The 19,863-nt window shown below is 32.7% G+C and overlaps 3 protein-coding genes across 11 annotated transcripts in view; all 3 read right to left on the bottom strand.

The window, feature by feature from the left end:
- The window catches only part of LOC143914306 (uncharacterized), an 84,331-nt gene extending 76,192 nt beyond the window's left edge, over nt 1-8,139 (bottom strand). The window contains exon 1 of the mRNA XM_077434482.1: nt 7,881-8,139. The gene's annotated coding sequence lies outside the window, so the exon portion shown is untranslated. The remainder of the gene's footprint in view (nt 1-7,880) is intronic.
- Nucleotides 8,140-9,951: 1,812 nt separating this feature from the next.
- LOC143914167 (putative isoaspartyl peptidase/L-asparaginase GA20639) lies at nt 9,952-13,065 on the bottom strand. The gene is made up of 6 exons (XM_077434262.1): nt 12,958-13,065; nt 12,544-12,778; nt 11,607-11,803; nt 10,744-10,833; nt 10,498-10,663; nt 9,952-10,410 (listed from the first exon to the last, which is right to left on the bottom strand). The coding sequence occupies exons 2-6, from the start codon at nt 12,731-12,733 to the stop codon at nt 10,145-10,147; spliced, it is 909 nt and encodes a 302-aa protein (XP_077290388.1). The 5' UTR covers nt 12,734-12,778; nt 12,958-13,065; the 3' UTR covers nt 9,952-10,144.
- Nucleotides 13,066-17,003: 3,938 nt separating this feature from the next.
- LOC143914766 (uncharacterized) overlaps nt 17,004-19,863 on the bottom strand; it is a 228,510-nt gene continuing 225,650 nt past the window's right edge. For all 9 annotated transcript variants that reach the window (XM_077435095.1, XM_077435101.1, XM_077435103.1 and 6 more), the window contains 3 exons: nt 19,424-19,685; nt 19,206-19,341; nt 17,004-18,175 (listed from right to left, as the gene is read on the bottom strand). In XM_077435095.1, coding sequence (XP_077291221.1) covers nt 17,572-18,175; nt 19,206-19,341; nt 19,424-19,685 — 1,002 coding nt within the window. In that variant the 3' untranslated portion in view covers nt 17,004-17,571. The remainder of the gene's footprint in view (nt 18,176-19,205; nt 19,342-19,423; nt 19,686-19,863) is intronic.

Raw genomic sequence — 19,863 nt, forward strand, 5'->3', positions numbered from 1 at the left:
TTTTTCAAAATTATCTGCTCTGCATAATATGATGCTGTGTAATATTGCTAATTGCTTATCGATGTTTATAATTGACCAGGGAGCCGCATTGGGGTTTGGCTTTTAGGCCTTTCTGGCACATATGTACATACATATGTACACATATGTATGTATGTATAAAAATAATAAAACGATAAATGAACAAAAAACATTTTAGAATCAAAAATCACAAACATACATAATCATATAGGTATACATTTTAAGTCTGAAAACGGGTTCTTCTCAAGTTTTTAAATGTGATAAAATGAAGGTAATGATTATGATCTCAATGATTAGATCAAAGAAAATAGGGAATTCTATTCCATTTTACATAAATTAATGTAATGCCTGTTTATATTCGTAAATATGTATGTTAATGTAACAAGGAAGATAATGAAGAAAATTAAACAGTATTTAGACCTATTTAACAGCTTAATATGTAGATTATACATACTAACATTCAGATGACATTTGAAATTTAATCACGAAATTCTTTTGTATTAAGTTTTTTTAGTATTTCGTGATGCTTTTCTGCAGATTTTTTAATTTATGATACACCATAAGTTTCACATTTCGTGATTCTAATATTAATTATTACGAGTATAATGAAAATAATCAACGAAATCTAAATTTTTTTGGCCACTTCTATTGTAAATAAGCTGTGAATTTTTCTCAAATTAAATACCACCATTAAAATACAATGAATGCTAACAATTTCCATTTCATAAATATTATATTATTAATATAGCTAATAAAAGTCAAGTAGAATATAAAATTAAATTACTTGACAAAGAAATCTCGTGTATGAATATACATACATACATAATAATATTATACTCACGAGAAAACTAAGAAAAGTCATTCATCTTGTCTTCTTTATACATATGTACATATATACATAATTTGCACACGACGCGTGCAAAATAATAAAATATTTAATTACTCAAACCTAATAGCACCATTTATCATACAATTAATTAAAACGACGAAGGAAAACACGTACTAAAATATCACTCTATCATTTTCAGATACAAGTTTAATTACATGCGTAATGTAGGTACATATGTATGTACGTATACACATTATATAAAATCCATACTTCTAGGAAATATTGAATACACATATCGAACGAATCAAATATATATTTCACAAGCCGGTCAAATTAATAACATACATACATATGAACCACTTGATTGATAGCAAATTGTCCGATGAGATATGCAGTAGAAAATTGAAACGAAAATAACAATTGGGCTCCGCTCGCCTTGGCGGCAAGTCCATCGTTCACCGCAGACAATTTCGTTATATCCGCGTTCGCTATGTACGTCTGCGAGTATTATACATAATGCACAGACGAACAATATTGACTGGGAAACGTTCAACAGTGATTCATTGTGCATTTTTCCGCGTACGCAGATGAATCTCTAGTCGGTCGCATAGCGCGCCGGAGGGCCCCGTTTGCGGAATCGTTGCAACAGACAACGTCGTTAACGAGCGAATTTGCAATGTAAATACATATACATGCGAAACGAAAGAACGCGGAATATTCGACTTTAATAGACGTCCTCCCCTCCCCCCCCCACCACCCCATCTAATCCGTGGAAAATTGACTTCCGGCTATAGTGTAGCTCGCTAGTTAAGCGTTTGTTTACCAGTTGATGGGGTCGTGGACTTAAATCCCGGCCGAAATCGGAAAATTTATTCAACTTTCTCAATGATAATGAATGACACACCGGCGATCATTGGAAAAGCTGTTGCTTAACAGTAGAGAGGTCGTGGGTTCAACTACCAAATACGTCACTAGCGAGATCTTGGTGGTTATTAAAAACATAGATTGACCATCTTCTGCTAGAATTTTCAGATTTTTCTAGGTTAGTTGTTGTGACGGATCCCTCCTCTCGGTTTCTCGTAAATTCGAGTTTCTAGCTTTTCGAATTTTTTGATTCTTAGAAAATATGCTACCCATATAATATATGTTAAAATATATGCCTACCTAATACATACTTTGTTATAATGTATTTCTCGCAAATTTTCCGTTTACCAAAATTTCGTTGATTGTACCATATATTATATGTAGTCACCGGAGCCTGAGGGGGCCGTGTATTGTTCAAAGGTTGTAAATGCATTGTTAAAGGTTTGCCGAACAATGGATAGCACTGTGACTATCCTACCTCTAAATTTATATGTCTCTATTGCATTATATATATGAGCCGTTATATCTGTTTGAAATTGGCGTAACTCCATTTTTCTTTATTTCATGAAATATCTCGCAAAATATTAAATACTAGTTGTTTTACCCGGCTTCGCTCAGTATTTGTAATTAATAAACAGCTTACACATGGCGAATCTAGTAGTAAATATTCATTTTTTTTTTTTTATTAAATTTATTTGAAGTTCCCAATCAACGATACAAAGTATCTTTCGAAATTATATATTAGACTAGATAATGTTTTGCGTTTAACAATATTTAAAAGTATTGGGGCCTGTAATACGTTTATTCTGCTTTTTCCAGATTATGGACATATAAAATAAAACCCTTTTTGAATTAAGTCAAACTGTATTAATGTAACTGAAAATTGGACTTGCGCCACTTTCAAATACAACGGAATATAAAGACAATTGCACCTACCGTAATTGTTAATAATCTAGTAAAAAATAAACTAATCTACCTAGGGGTAAAAATAAATAAAAAGCTAATTATTAAATCCAGATGGACCGTCTCCTGTTTATCTAATTTAAATGTTGTGATAGTTATTATAAATCGACTTCCCCTCTTTCTCTCGTGAATCCACCTAATCTGAATTTGTGAGAGAGTACATATGTATGTACATACATATATGAGTTCCTATGTATATACATATGTACATACATTCGTATTTACCACTATTTAATGGTTTTCTTACTTGTATTTATTTATTTAATTATCATAATTTATTTTTTTTGGCATCAGTGTTTTGTGCGTTCTAATACTGTTTGTTTCTGTTATTAACTTCGAAAGATTTTCCCCTTTACTATTGAATGGACTGCAGAAGCCCACAACCATGGGTATTATGCATATTACATATTACAACAATGGGTGAGGATGAAATGAAGAATAATTACATATATACGAAAAAAAAATTTAGTACATTTCTTTTAAATACACAGTACAAATATTTGACATGGAGAAATTGATTATGCATTAAAAAAAGCTTAGATTTTCATATTACAATACGATCAAATCGTTTTTTTTCCTGCCTAGTACTGCTGAAGTACGCACTTCCGTGAGAAAAGTCGGCTTTTGCTCTTTTGGACCGTTCCAATTATGCAAAAACGCCAGTTGACCGTAGCGTTTGGCCATATTTTATAGAATCGCTAGTACTGGATAGTTCTGAGAACACTCTCGAAATTTTCCCGTCTGCCGGCAGTTCCACTAATGACGATTGTTCCGCACGACGTACGAATATTTTGCGTATTTCCTACTTCTCTCGTGTGCGATCGTGATTTTTAGACGAGAATCCAGACGATTCGCAGGGAATAAGAGCAGAGAAAAAAAATCGTAATAAATATGTGCCGCATCTAGTAAAAGTCATAGGTCACGATTGACCCGCTTCGGGTTTGTTCTTGTTGTTGTTTTAAGCGCGTCATATTGTAATTTCTTAACGCGGACCAATTTTTGGAATTCAAAAAATAATGCAATTTAGTAACATCGCTCAGAGGCTGCGGCATGAAATTTCAATGCGAAAAAATAAAGTAAAGCTCAACGCTAAAAAAAAACGCAAAGCTTATAATATCGGATTTGAAGCGTTGAGTTTTAAAATTTTCAAGGTAATATATAGGTAATACAAGGCATGGGTACGAATTCGAAGTAAAAAATTAAACGGATTTTTTAAAGCACAACCCACACTTCATTTCAAATTTGAATATCAAAAACAAGTAACAGAACTATTGTAAACTTGATTGCAAAATAAACCAAAACGAATTTTAGTTAAATAAAAAAATATATATTTTATAAATATCTATAAATGACCTGACCTCTAGATGTAGGAGGAAAGGCTATGGAAACTGGCTAGAACGGTTTTTCTTAAAGTAAGTATGTATCATCGACGATTTTGTATGTAGGTTGAATGAATAAAGGGTTTGTTTATACATTGTATGCACATACACTTTATAAACAAACGTATAAAAAAATGTATGTACTTCGCATTGTATTAATTACATAATAAAAATAAAGGAAAATACATATGTATATTGTTGAACCAATTTTCTTTTATATTTATCTACCTATATAGGCGAAAATCTGTATTTGAGTGAAGTCGAAAAGTTCAGAACATTGTAGAACATTAAGTCGACGTATTCAATTCACTTATTAGTATTTCAACTAAAACGTCAACAAGACAAAGGTCGACAGTTTTCTGACGTACATACATATGTGTTACAGTCCAAGTGTTCACTTCGGTAAGTTCATAAACATATTAGTTTATTTATACACCAACTATTGGTTTTAGTTCAAGTGCAAACAGTCAATAGCAATCTTAAAATAGACTAACCAAGCGTCGTACGACAAATGTCAAAACTATTGAACGTCGTATGTCAAAACTATTGAAATGTCGAAACGACAAGAATTTAAAAGGAAAATCCCATGAAAACCACATTACAACATTGCTACAAATCCCGTTTTTCGTCAATTTAAATTTAAAATATTACAATCCAGAGTAAGCATACATATGTACATACTACATAGAGGATGTGACAAACGATTGAGAATACTTAAACTTATGCCTAATAGTTTCTACATGAAAAAACTATGTATGTATGTATGTAGTTCGTTGATCAATTTGTTCTTTTGTGTACACAATAACCGGGCAGATTGTGTCGAGTTCGTGTATGAACATACCAGTGGGTTCATGAATGAACAAAATGCACAATTGAATTGTAACATACATATGCAAACTATGTAAGTTAGTTGACCTCAAATAATAAAGAAAAAAAACTTTTCATTAATAAGCAACATGTCACATTAGTGTGAACAGCACACATTTGACTCGGGGCAATATTGCAAGAGTTTTCACACATTTTCACAAGTGGATTTCAACGCATTATATAAACTCAGTCAAATTTCAAGAAATGCGGAACAAATACCGATAACAGCACACTTCATTTATCGTCGAGCTAAATCTGAATTCAATTAGATATCCATTAGGAGATGGAAGAGAAGTTAAACACGAGGAAGAGGACAAGAAGAGGAAGAATAAAGCAGAGGGGGGAGGGGGGGAGGGGGGGAAGGAGGAGAGAAACATATAAGCACAGAGAGAGAAAGAGAGTAGGAGGGAGGCAAAAGGAAATGCCGGCCCCTGCAGATAGAATCAGCAAACGCTTTATGCGGATTATCTGATGCTGATGCTGGCGCTGCTCTGGTGCGTGGGCGAACCAATAAATATGCAGACACGAGCTATCAACTATGGTCTTTTTGCTATCGAGTCTACTAGACCGAAGCCCGAGGCCCACGTTAACCCTTAACCGGCGACTGAAAACCGTCGCCCAACAGTTGACAAGTGCTATTTTCCCAAACGCCCTGCTTTCGACCGTCGAATTCTTTTAGCTCAGCACCTGTGACATATGTAAATATGTATAATATATAATCAAAATTACAATTATGACAATTGATGGAGATTACTATATCCAGCGACGTTCAAAGTCGACCGTCCAACCCACTGAGTCGTCGTGGGTTGTCGTTCATTGTCCTTCCTGACGCGAATGAATACGGTGTCGAGAGCATTAATATGTGTCATAATAGAATACCTACGGTTCCTGTGTATGATTCGTTCCACGTTAGTATTTTTGGAAGCATTAGAAATTCGGTGAACGAATGTATAATTATGGTGTTCGAGGACCGTAACCACAGGTGTTCCACTACTACTACTACTGGGTGCATTCGGTTGCATTCGTTAATAACGACACGAAAAAATGCTCGAAAATATGGGTTACGAGGCTCGATACTCGGCACTATACCTATGTACGTACATACATGTAGGTATTATATCACACAGTCGAATAAAATTCAATGTAAAGTTCAAGGATTTTCGAAATGCTAAAATACGCCCCGGAGAATTCTTCAACGTGCGTACTAATTGATAAAAAAAATAATTCAATTTTCATTTTAATCTAATATACATACATAGATCGTATGTTGCGATAGAAAGAAAAATATACTTTTTGCTATTATTATGACTCAATTTTGAGATTTCAATCTGATACATATTACAATTGTAGTGTAGGATAATATATGAGACGAAGCTCACAGCACAGTGCCGAATATTTAATTAATTCACTTTTAGAAAAATCTGATGTTCTTTACGGCGAATCGTTTATCTTAAATCTTAATTTGACGTTTACATGTTTTTTTTTAATTTTATTTCCACTGTATATATGTGAATACAATAACGATAACGGTTTAAATGTACACACTATGTGTATTGAAAGTATTGCAATTATTAAGTGAATTTTATGCCAGATTTAATAATACTTTACGGTTATCTTTGCACGTATTATAAAATACTCAAAATTGCATATTGGATAAAAAAATGTGTTATAATATTTATATGGAGCGTGACAGGGCAGATAGCCAGATAGATTTGCATACATGATAGATATTTTCGAGTATATTTGGTAAATATGTATGTACGTTCATATTCATGGACTAAACTATTTCATGATTAAAAATTCCGTAACTTCACATTTGGAAGATTTTATCAATAGTGAGATAAATTTGTTTTATTTTTCATAATTGCATTGGAAATACTCGTAGTATATTATGTATATTAAATACTCGTAGTGTATTATGTTAAAATTCATAAATATAATATGAAATTCAATAAAGAAAAAATATATTATTGTAACATCTTATTTTAATTTGCACATTTAATTTTAATCCACCCAGAAATTTTTCAACATTTTTAAGGTTTTTGATTTCATCTAACGACTACCTATATATATATTCAACAATATTTTCATAAAAAAATAAATTTTACTCCATTTAAAATCTATTTCTAATCTTGGTATAAAAATATTTATATAACAAACATTCTCATTAAAAGCTTTTATTTTTAGATTATTATACATACATATGTATGTAGATTAGGTTAATTTTATTTTCAGATTATTATGCATATATTAAGATTATTTTTATTTTCATATATGAACAATACTTCAACTTTAAATTCAACTCCACGATTAATTAAAACATTCAATTTATATGATAATAAACATATGTACTTATCGCAAATAAAAGAAAAACTTATATCTACATATCTCCTGATTATATGTAATAGTCATTTTGACAATGTTATCAGCAGATTGAAAGCTATTTATCATAGAAATTATATAAAAAAGAAAGTATTGTCCAATTTTAAACCTACATATTTAAATCTTGAATATTTCAACTACATATACATATATGTATAAGTGGGTCCCAATTAATAAAAAGTATAAGCTGCGTGCCAAAATGCTGACATAAAATCATCCATTGTATAAATTTGATCCGTGAATTTTCGACCAAAACACCCTCAGACATCACTTCAATCAAACGACATTTCATAACAAATTTTAAATCACAAAACAACCGTGGAGTTAATTAGAAATACAATAAAAACTACACAACGCAGATCCGCGCCGGCAAAACGACACCGTGCGACCTTCACAATAGAATTACACGTAAACTGGTGATAATAGAATAGCAAAATACAACGAAAAAAAAGACGTGAAATAACGTTACATTTAAGAGTGACGCAACATTTTTTACAATAATATATAATGATATATAAACGGATCGGTACGACACATCGGTATTATACACCAGGTACGTGGGAAACGCTCGATCTCACCTTGACTAACGAGCCGCTGCTGTTTACAAAGTTCATCGGCGATGACAGACAGACACACCGGCTGTGCACACACTCTCACACCACTGACACAATCCGGGGAAATCCGCGTTTTTATTTTTGATAGTTTTCTATTTGTTTTTCGGCCGTGTGGTAGCTACAACTGAGGCGCGAGCGCGCGAAAACGTTCGTTCGTTTCGAATTCAAATGTTTGAGCGTGAGCGGTTGCGACGCGCGACTCGCTCTCGAGCAAGCATCCGACTGAGAGAAGACAAGCATGGTGACTAACCATAAGTCATGGTGGAAGGGGTCTGTCTGCTGTGTTCGAAGCCCCTCCGTAGGATTCCAATTGTGGTGTGTGTGTGTGTGTGGAGTTTTCCGACGCGGTTTGACTTTCCCGAAGTTTTTCCGATTTTTGTGTAGGTTTTGTTTGTTTACATATGTATATGCTAATTTTTATAATAATGATTGAATTACTTGAATTCGGTTGTAGAAGTTGGAAAATATCAGGAAAAATGAAAATAATAGAATAAAAATGTAATAATTTAAATGCGATTGTTTTATAATTTTCAAAAGTTTTATTTCAATAGACCAGTGTATAAAATACAATACATATATTTTGTTTGATTTATTATTATAATAAATTTAATCTAATATATAATTTCGAAAGAGACTTTGTATGTAAGTATAGAAATATGTAATGTTGGTTGGCAACATTGAAAACAAATTTCTATGACGATTCGATATATATTTTTTTCGATTCAATCTACATATATCATTGATGTATAATACACATAGATGGGCCCTGACGTGTGATTTTGGTCGGAAATCTTGTCTTCACTAACTGAGGGGTGCGGGGGGTTTAACTAGCGGGGAAGTTGGGTTTTTTTTCCTTACGACGCAGCGGTACCTACCTACCTACTAAGAGAAACTGTGCATGCGCCATGTACATATTTTGCATGCGCCAAAAGGGAAACCAGTATAACACCTGAGGACGGATCTAGTGTATTATACATCAATGACATATATGTGTATATATATATATATATATATATATATATATATATATATATATATATATATATATATATATATATATATATATAAATTGAATGTTTGTCTGTCTGTCTCGAATAGGCTCCTAAGCCACTGAACCGATTTCGATGGAACTTTCAGAATTTGTTGTATGCATGTCCGGGAAAATTACTGTGAAAAAAAAACAGGATAAAACCTCTTAATAATAATATTCGTAATTACGATTTTATCTTGGGGCGCCTTGGAGGGAGGGGCGCCTTGGGCACCCTTCGCCTATTTTTATTTTTTCAAATTATTCAAATAAATAAATCAAATTTAATCATAATATGGTAAATTTTGATATCATAATTACGAACTTTGATAATGACTATTCACTTGAAACTTTCAAGCTACAATAATTCTAATAAAATATGGAAAAATATTTTAGTTTTGTTTTTAAATCTTTCATGGAACTTCAACATTAATTCGAAGCTTTCGTTATACGTTTTTTGTACCTACATATATGTATGTACATATATGTCACCATCAATTTCCGAAACATTTTTTTAATTCCTGACGTTGTTTTAGTTCTCAAAATTAAAAAAAATGATTTATTTTTATAATAATATTTGTCTGCTGCACCTTTCTTTACTTACATTATTTATTTACATATTAGCCACAGTGACATTACAGAATACTCTAAGGCGTCACTGTGACCAGACATACATATAAGCCAGGGTTGTAGAATAGCCAGTCCTTTTTTAATTTTTGTATTTTTAAACAGGTCTACCTGTGCATGCAAAATTTTTGAAGACGTTGATTATTTGATATGTTACACATAAAAATGATGACCATCAACAGATATTAGCCTTAATTACAAAAAGAGGACATAATATCATTTCAATTATGATAATAATTTCTTGTGTACTAATTATAAATATGTACATATGTATTTTTAAATTATTTTTATTTAAAAATTCTCCTATAATATAATATGAAATCTTTTCTTAATAATATTCCACATCATTGAGGATCATGATCGTGATTCAAACATTAATTTATCATAATTAATGTCAAATTTATTCATTGAATAGTTATAGTATTCAATACAATTAAACAAATAATTACACAGCAATTTTATAAATACTTTATTCAGCATCAATCAATCCATGTGCATTTAAATACACATTACAACAACGTGATATTAATTCAAAAGCAAATTCAATCCCGACTGATTATTCTAATCCACATTTTTAATAAGCATCTTTCAAATGTTGGTTCGGGTCGATTCCATAGTGTATCTCTTCGGCTTTCACATAACACCACGACATTCTATTAGTGGTGAAACTAAAGCCAACATCTCCCTTATTAGACACCACGATAGCTCCTCCTGTATTCTTAAGCCGATCTGTCATCCCGTTGATACACTTTGTGGCGGCGTCTTGAGCATTATCACCAACTTCCATTTGTTTTATAATCGAATGTGCCAAGCTGAATTTCAATATGCTTTCACCATGACCTATATATTTCAAATATACATATTACAACCTACACATATATAATAGAAGCTATTTGTTATTTTATATACATATGTATAAGAACTTACCTGTGCTTGATACGGCTCCGACAAAATCATCAGCATATGTACCATTACCAATTTGTGGGGCGTCTCCAATTCTTCCAACATATTTACCAGCTGTGCCTCCAGTAGAAGTTCCAGCAGCTACATGACCGTTGCAATCAACAACTACACATCCGACAGTATCGGCTGACTGAAATATTTACAAAATTAAACTATGCATATATGTATGTATGTACATAAGTACTGAAATGCTAATTTCAAGATATTTACATTTCCAATGCTGCCACTTTTTAAAAATTCTCTCAATTCTTCTTTTGCAGCATTTGTTACTAAACTGGATTGTGGTACCATATCAAATCCCTATAAAATAATGATGATTTCATTTACAATGTATGATAATCTTCAATCTTCTAATGATTACTCCATCGTATGAAAGCTTTACATGAAGTTAAATGTATGTTTGCTTATCCGTTATGTAAACCTATAGTTTTAAATTTACCACTAAGTTTGAATAATCCTGTCTCACGGTATTCTAATTTAGATCATGGTTTTTATATATTATTTATTTAAGTTTGGACCATTGTGGCATATAAGGAATCCCTAATGCATCACAATGGTCAATAAAATATATATACATACATATACACAAACAAAAATACATTTTTACACAATCATAAAAAAACTAAATCATTATAATAGTAGCAAATAAAATTAAAATTTCAAGTAATAAAATACATAGTAGGGAATGTCTTGCACCTACAGCCAGTACCAATAAATAAGAACCAGCTGCAAATACAAAACATCCCTGCTAGGCCCAAATGGAAGAGAGAAGATCAAAATTCCACTCATACATCACATTCAATCATGAAAATAAGGATGAGCGCAGGCTAGCAGACAGATAGTTTAAAATAAACTCCGATAATCTATGCTCACTAAGGTAGAAAATATCACATTCAGGCTCAGCAGCAACGATTTCATTGAGAAGTCGGATAGCTTTTGGAATAGGAGTCATTCGATAAAGAACTGTGCGGGCAGGAGGTATAAAAGGTAGATATAAAAAGTGCATCAATACGAAGAAGTATACCAAAATCTGTTTTCAAAAATAATAATGCCATTTATATCAGTCAATTTACTTGTTCAATGCCAAACTGTTTTGCACCTTCTCCGCCGATGAAAGCATGGGGTGTTTCCTCCAAGACCTTACGAGCCAAACTAATCGGATGTGGGAAGTCCTTGATTAGTGTGACACATCCAGCTTCTAAATCAGATCCACGCTGTATACTAGACTCCAGAACGGCTTCTCCAGCCAAGTTCAGTGAAGCACCTCGTCCTAAACCACATAAATCCAATGATTACAAACTGAAATTCCCATGATTATGATATTTTATCTTTAATTTATACCAGGAAGGCCTAACAGGTAACCCCAATGTGCCTACCTGGCCAGAAACATTGAACATTTGATACAAACATTATTGTATTATACAAAGTATGTATATATGACGGGCTGAAAACCAGACTGGTACAAGTGACATTTTAAAAAAAATCTGATTTTAAGTGCTAAAATAATAGCATATATGAAATGCTATTATTTTAGCACTTAAACCAGTTTTTTTTTAAAAATGTCACTTGTACCAGTCTAGTTTTCAGCCCGTCATATATACATATCAATTAATATCCACAGAGACATCTATGGTCAAATTTGTAAATTCGCAGTATTTTAACCAATTCAGTAAATACATATCAATTAACATCCACAGAGACATTTATGGTCAAATTTGTAAATTTGCAGCATTTTATACAATTCAGCGAAATAAGATATTGTTGAAAACTCGAGATTTTGCGAGAAAATGGGTAAGGTTGCCAATTTGTTGGAACCGTTTCAATGAAAATCAGATAAATTGACAAACTCTGATAAGAAACGATCGACCTGGAGTCACAAATCCAAGGTCTGGCCAGTAGAAACCAGTGGGATTTGAACCCGTGACCACTCTGTTCAAAGCATTATATGCTAATCATTAGTCTATTCTGCTGGTTATACATATTATATATTATAAATCATGTATACATTACCGGCGTTGAAATATTCATCATCTTCCAAAGATCTGACTGCAGCTTCAACGGCATCCAAGGCCGACCCACCACTTTTGAGAACATCGTATCCAATTCTAGCTGCTGATTTGACTCCTTCGATAGTTTTGTCCACCCAGGCATCCGGCACTCCCCAAGCACCACCGTGTACTAGCACGACTGGTTCAATCATTTCGGTGATACGATTTTATAGCAAGGACAGCTTTGTCAAGACTGGCTAAAATTTTTGGAACACATCTGTTTATATAATTCGATTCTCAAATATGATTGTGGACACCTTTTGGAGTGTCAATCAAAACATGACACAATGTTTTCATATGTGCAAAGTGTTTTCAGCCCTCTGTTGCTCCAACTTTTCGGTTTAAATAAGTAATGAAAAATATAATACATACTTACAGAATTTTACAATGTATGAGAATTTTCTGATTTAAATGTACGCATCAGTTCAATTGATATAGTAACTGAATTGTTATTGTGTCCTGTTAGCATATTACGACGCTCGCTATCATATAATTGATGTAAATTGTTGATAATTTTATAGGACAGAGTTGTTGAACTTTTTTTTAGCTAATTTCGAATACATGTATTTTTTATTCAATACTTTTAGCATTTAGATTTAGTAAAAGAATAATAATTTCATAATTTGGTAAAAGAATAATTTAAGTTAAGTGACACCGTCATGCATATTTTTCAGCTTTTAGCTCATAACAATTATTTATAAGGACTTAAAACATATTAATATTAAGTTCTACATTTAAAAATAATAAAAAAATATTATATATTAAATCAGGGCTGTCAGAGTCGTAAAAATCGATGGATTCCAAGTCCTTTTTTATAATTTTCTCTAATCTGTTGATTGTGGAGAAATGATACAAATTTAAATTTGATTAAATTTACTTAATGTATAGTGATTCGGTGATTATTGGTCACAAAGCACTCGCCCAAAAGTCACTAAAATCTCTATAACAGAACATCTGGCAGCCGAAAAGTCCATCATACTAACGATAACTATCATACTAACAATAACTTGAGTGCCAAATATTCCATTTTCGCGATTTTCATGGCAAAAATTGTCTTTTGGGCGACCGCAATGTGACTAATAATCCAATTACCTTGTATAGTATATATAGTTTTTTATGGAATTTATTTTTTATACTTACTTTTTTTTCATGCGTTATTGTAATAAGTTAAAAGAGGTACATTAGGTAAAAGTGGCTTTGTCTAATGATTTTTTTAAATGCTTTAATTGTATTTATAATATTAATATCATTGACATTATTTTAATTGCTATCAATTGTAAGTAGATAAAAAATAATCTTATTAAAATTGTTAAAATCAGAGTCGAAGTCGGATCATAAGATAAAGTCCGAGGCAGGAAAATTTTAAAAGACTCCGTTTGCTATAACGATATGTTCTATATGCAAATAACATATGGTTATAGCATTTTGCTTTAACGATATGTTATTTGCTATAGAGCTATTGCATGCCAGTAGATAGGTCGTGGGTTCAAGCCCCGGCCAAATGCACTGCTGGCGAGGTCTCGTATTTATTGAAAGGAAAACACAGATCGACCATCTCCTGTTACAACTTTCTAGATTAATTGTTGTGAAGAATCTCATATGTCTCCCAAATTTGAGTTATTAGCATCTCGAATTTGTTGAATGTGATAAAAAAGGCTACCTACATGAAAGTATTTCTCGCAAATTTGTTAAAAAAATTTGTAGATTATTCATAGATGTCTCTATTTGGGTTTTAGGTCGGGGTTATCTATCTCTTTCATCATAATGTAACCTTGGCATATGGAAAAGATCTTTCAAATCTGAACCCCGACCTACACTAACGACGAGTTGACGAATCGATTTTAATTTTTTCTATCTTTCGACTTTACATCAAGTCACTTCTTTGCAGTGACGGCCACCGCAATGGCATATATGTATGTAAAAATAAATAAATGTGACTAAATTTGAGATATTTCATGTAAAAAAGAACATAATAAAATGACAATTCATCTGGAGATATTTGTTAAAAATAATGGGTTTTTCCCAGTAATATGATTGAAGATTTGAGGTTTTTAGTTTTTCATTTTATTTTTTTGCTTACCAAAGTAATATTGATTAAAAAGATCAAAAATGTTCATGAATTATCTACGCCGTTATAATGATAATGAATATTTAAATTATTAATATATGCAGAGTAAACATCAAAATGACATGTCGCGTTGGATATTTGACAAGTATTATTGCAAGCTTATCTACGATCTACTGTCAATGCTCTTCAGAATACATATGTATGTACATATATGTACTGCCGCTATATGACAGAAAGTTGAATAGAAGTATATCCAACGATCAAATTCACGAATAATTTTCATTATAATATGTATTTGTATAATTTAGTAATGAGAACCACTGCTGGAGTGGAAGTTCTCGATCAATTGTCCATGTGGGGAAAATGTCTTATATGTTTATTATGAGTTTAATCCGACGTCTGATTATACTTACATTTTTAGTATGTAGAAAATTCTTCACATTTGGATTATGTTTGCGCAAGTGTTTTCGTTAATTTTGGCAAATTAAATAGACTATTTGATGATGTCTGGTCGATTTCGAATTCAATACAATTTTTGTTGTATTTTATGGGATCGATTTGCCGATGAGTTGGGATAAGTATGTGGGTGGATGAGGTTATGATTAATACAAAATAAAGTTGTTTGAACGTTTCTACTTTATATAGAAACAATATAGGTACATAATTATACTTTTTGAGACCCTTTCAAAAAGGATCGAACATTGAAAAAAATTGATTCTTTTATAAAAAAAAAGAACCTCTCATAGTCCACATTTTCATATTTATCTACAAAAATCACTTTTATTTTCTCAAATAACAATACACAATTATATCAAATTATCTACAAAAATGAGTTTGGCTTCTGGTTTGCATTATTTTTTTTTTCTTCACTATAATTGCCATCAAATCAATCCCTTTACATTTTTTCGCGTTTTAATTACTTTTATTTTTTTACAAATGGAATCATAATGATACATGAAAGAAGACAATTTAGCAGCTCACATAGACCATTATAGTTTATTTTACAAGCGGTTCCTACAAAGCGGATTCGAGTACAAAAGGGTGATTTGCGGCAGAATAGGGTGTACCATGATGGTGATAAACATTCAAAAATACTACACACGTAAAATACAAAATATTGACTACTTTAGTAAACGAACGATCATTGCCTATACGACCGCGATAATATTATTAAAAAATGCAAAATAATACTTTAGATAAATTCATCATCGGCTAAAACGGAATCGTCACACGAACAAAGTACATACAGAGGCTCAAACTCGTAACATTTAATTTATATAAACTAGATATGGTTCAGCATATAGACCAAAAAAAAAATTATAAAACATTACACACATTACAAAAACGTAAGATAAAATAATTACGCACATAAAAAATAAGATCCATACAAGTACATAAATAATATAGGCAATGATTTTCATTCTAAAGTTTTATTTTTACAAAATTCATCAGTGACTGAGTACACAATTAAATTACATCAGTTTATGTTTCCCTGCGTTAACAATATATAAATATATATACACACACAAATAGAGTGTATACAAATTACAATGTATATGTACATACAATTATGAGTTGTATGAGTTGAAAAATGATAATAATCAATGTGAAATTGAGCAGCTTGTCAAATGTATAAAGGGGTGTGTTTGAGTGTGTGCTTAAAAATTGGAACACGTAGGAATATTAGCTAAAATAAAATAAAATATATTTATACGAAATAACAATTTTTTTCCGTGTGATAAATAACGTATATACCACAAGCGTTTTCATATGGAAGAATAACTATTGCGCTTAATAACAGTGAAAGAATACAGCTAGGGTGAAAAAAAATAAACCGAGAAATACAATAGATAAGTAAACAATAACGGTGATTTAGTTAATATAAATAAAAGAAGTATAATTTGTAAAATTATGCGAAAGGATTAAAATAAAACTCTGATAATCTTAGGGAAACATTTTGAAATAAAATCGATAGATTAATAAATAAATTGATTAAACATAAAAATTCTCTGATATAAAGATGAATTTTTCTGATTCCACACATGTCAATTCCCTACTAGTAATTAAAATATCTCGTTTGCCTTAATTATATATAATAATAATTCTATTATAATATTTACAAAAGTTAGTATGTCCATTGTATATAGTCAAATTGTTTTTCTTGTCACAAGTAAATTTGTGACACTTGTATTTCTTTTATATGTAAAATTTATTCAATCGCTATTAACATTATTATTTTAAACTAATATCATACACAATGCTTAATTTTCATCACTATTACGAGAATAAATAATTTCGTTATAGCTATATTTATTTATATATTTATATTAGATATTGTTTTTTTTCTTATTTTTAACGCTCACGAGATGCTATTATGATCTACACTATTTTTTTTTTCATCTAAATGATTTTGTCATGTAAGTAGTGATGCAGAAATCATGGCAGAATAAAATTATGATTCCCCATCCTTTTATAATGCAATAAGAAATATCTCTCTCCACAGTTCGACAAACATATGTACTGCGATTGAAATCCAATATGTGGTTCGAAATTAATAATTAATCACAAATTGGATTTATCGTATGAAAAATAACCACTCGTAAATATTACAAATTATAATATATACACCAATTTTAACTATAGTTGCAATTAAATGCAAATTGGCAGTATTCATCATTTATAAAAAATTGTTCAACTTTGCAACGATGACGCAAGAATGTTCAAGTAAATGAAAAGGTATCCTTAAACAATAAATGACTCGATAATGAAAACTGTTAAAACTCTCACCCGACTAATGGTGTGTACACTTATATACTTAATATGAGAAAGAGATCACACGTCGCATTACCGGCCCAGTGGTGGGGAGCGGAGGAGGGGATTTTGAGGCACATCAGAGTTAGGGGGGGGCGGAGGAGCGGGATATCATCGAGGCTCCTCCTTGGGGGGTAAGGAATGAGGCAACAAATGTGGTGGTGGTGGTCGCGGTTTTAATTGAGCAGCGTATGCACTTAACATCTTCGCTCGTTCCTCTTCTGCGCGAAAAGCTGCCTCCACTAACGGACTGTATCGAAGTAGCGGATCGTATGGCCGATACGGATCCCACGGAGGTGGATATGCTAATGGCGGAGGTAATAGGCGTGGAAGAGGCGCCAAGCGGTACAGCTCTTCTTTTCTTGCTTCTTCTTTACCGATTGCGTCTGTAGCACCGTTGCGCAGCGGAGATCGTTCCCGCTGTCTTAACCGTTCCATCTCTCTCCTTTCTTTGTCTCTTCTATCTTGTTCTAGTTGCTGTTGCTGCTTTCGAGCCTTCTCTTCTCTGTCTCTCCTTTCTCGGTCTTCTTTTTCTCTTCTCTGACGTTCTCGTTCTCTCATTTCCCGCTCTCTTTCACGCTCACGCTCTCTTTCCCTTTCCCGCTCTCGTTCTCTTTCTTCCTGTTCTCTTCTTTCCAAGGCCACTGGATCAGGTTTTAAGGTCCACGGACTAGGTCCTGGCGGACCAGGAAATGCACCAACTGTTCTTTGGAGGCTGAAATGATAAAAAGATCCACATCAGTTCCAAGAAACTTCATATATACAAATGTAAAAGGAAACGAGTATCACAAGCTGTTAAGAAACAACCAGGAGCTATATAGCCTCATCCAAGAAGAATGCGTCTCTTCATTTAGGCCATGTATAGGGTTACCAGCCGTCTCGATTGATCAGGATTGTCACCGGTTTCAAGCCTCAGTCCCAGTGTCCCGAACGAACCATTCGGGACGCCCAAAAGTCCCAGTTTTCAAATTTTTCTATTATGAATATGTATTTCTATTATATGTAGTTTTTTTTATATTAGAGCAGTGATATGCGGTTGTTCTTGTGCAATATTGCTGAACAACCGTCTCGTTCTCCGACGAAAGGGTTGACTGTTTTCGTTGGGGGGGTAGTGGCCTCTTGTTAAGGGCTTTAAGTGTCAAATGATCTTTCTTTGACCATTAAGGCGGGCTTTACACTATGCATACTTTTTAAGCGATATCAAAGGGACAAATTGATGGATTTTAATAAAGAAGTAGCAAAGTTTTATGAAACTTTGACAGATTATTTGAAACAATGGACAATAAATACTATTCAAAAAAATATTCTGTATTTTCCTGGTTGAGCTTGGAAAAAATACCGAAAAAAACAGTTGAATATGTATATACAAAATATATTATAACAAATTACACATATTTGTTCAATCAATTTGTTGCATTCAAAATATATTAAAAAGAGAATTACAACCTCCAAATTGGAATGGAAAAATACCTGTCGAATAATGGGTAGTTATATTTTCGCAAAGTAATATAAATTAAAAATTAAATAGAAGCTACGTGATAGCCCAAGCGAGCAAAAAATCGGGAAGAGGAAAAAACTAAGTAGTCTAATATTGTTGATTTTTTTGGGGGGATGGCAACCCTAGCCATGTAACAAAGATGATCATTATTGAACCAACAAGGAGTGTCCTAGACGGCAGACCAGATGTTTGCAAGTCAATAAGAAGGCCTAAGTTGTGAGTGTAATAGTTGAATTGCAATAGTTACCTTCTCCAATGATCATGTACAGGGGGAATTGGTCCAGGAATGCCGAGTTCTCGTTGAGGAGGATACGGTGAAAGACCAAACGGCGATGGTCCAGGATAGCCGCCGGTGTATCGAGCAAATGGTGACATACCAGCACCTGAAAAAAGTGTGGAAAAATAAAATTAGAACTTTGTTTTTATATGTTGTACATGAAAAAGTAGCGGAAGAACCATCATTACCCAAATGAGGAGCGTTGAGATAAGGAGATGGCGGTGCCAAAGTATCGTATGGAGTTCGAGGAGGGAAAGCATGTGGTGGAGGTGGCGGAGCCAGCTGTGGAGGAAAGGAATGCGACGGTGGCCGAAGCAAATCTTTGCCTAAAACACTTCCTGCAGCACCGAGCAACGGTCCTTTGCCACCTTCTCCACCACCTGCTTTCTGCTGATGATTGTAAATTTCCCATGCTATCCTCACATGCATAGCATTCCACTTTCCAGTTTTCTGAAAACATAAATCAAACACACATTAATCATATTTGTCAACCATATAAAATATATGTAAGAAAATATAATAACATTGATAAGTGAAGGGATTGAAAGAACGACTTGTAGCGAATAAACTTCCCATTACATTTCACATTTACTATTATATGACTACTTTTTATGTAATATAAAATCCA

The sequence above is a fragment of the Arctopsyche grandis genome, chromosome 7 (genome assembly GCF_051622035.1).
Source record: "Arctopsyche grandis isolate Sample6627 chromosome 7, ASM5162203v2, whole genome shotgun sequence".
NCBI classification, from domain to species: domain Eukaryota; kingdom Metazoa; phylum Arthropoda; class Insecta; order Trichoptera; family Hydropsychidae; genus Arctopsyche; species Arctopsyche grandis.

Excerpts from the sequence above, each read along its gene's own strand:
- LOC143914167 (XM_077434262.1), bottom strand. The coding sequence starts at position 12,733 with ATGATTGAACCAGTCGTGCTAGTACACGGTGGTGCTTGGGGAGTGCCG. Across the intron at positions 10,664-10,743 it reads AAAGTGGCAGCATTGGAAAT|TCAGCCGATACTGTCGGATG; the intron begins GTAAATATCTTG and ends TAAATATTTCAG. Across the intron at positions 10,411-10,497 it reads CGGAGCCGTATCAAGCACAG|GTCATGGTGAAAGCATATTG; the intron begins GTAAGTTCTTAT and ends TGAAATATATAG.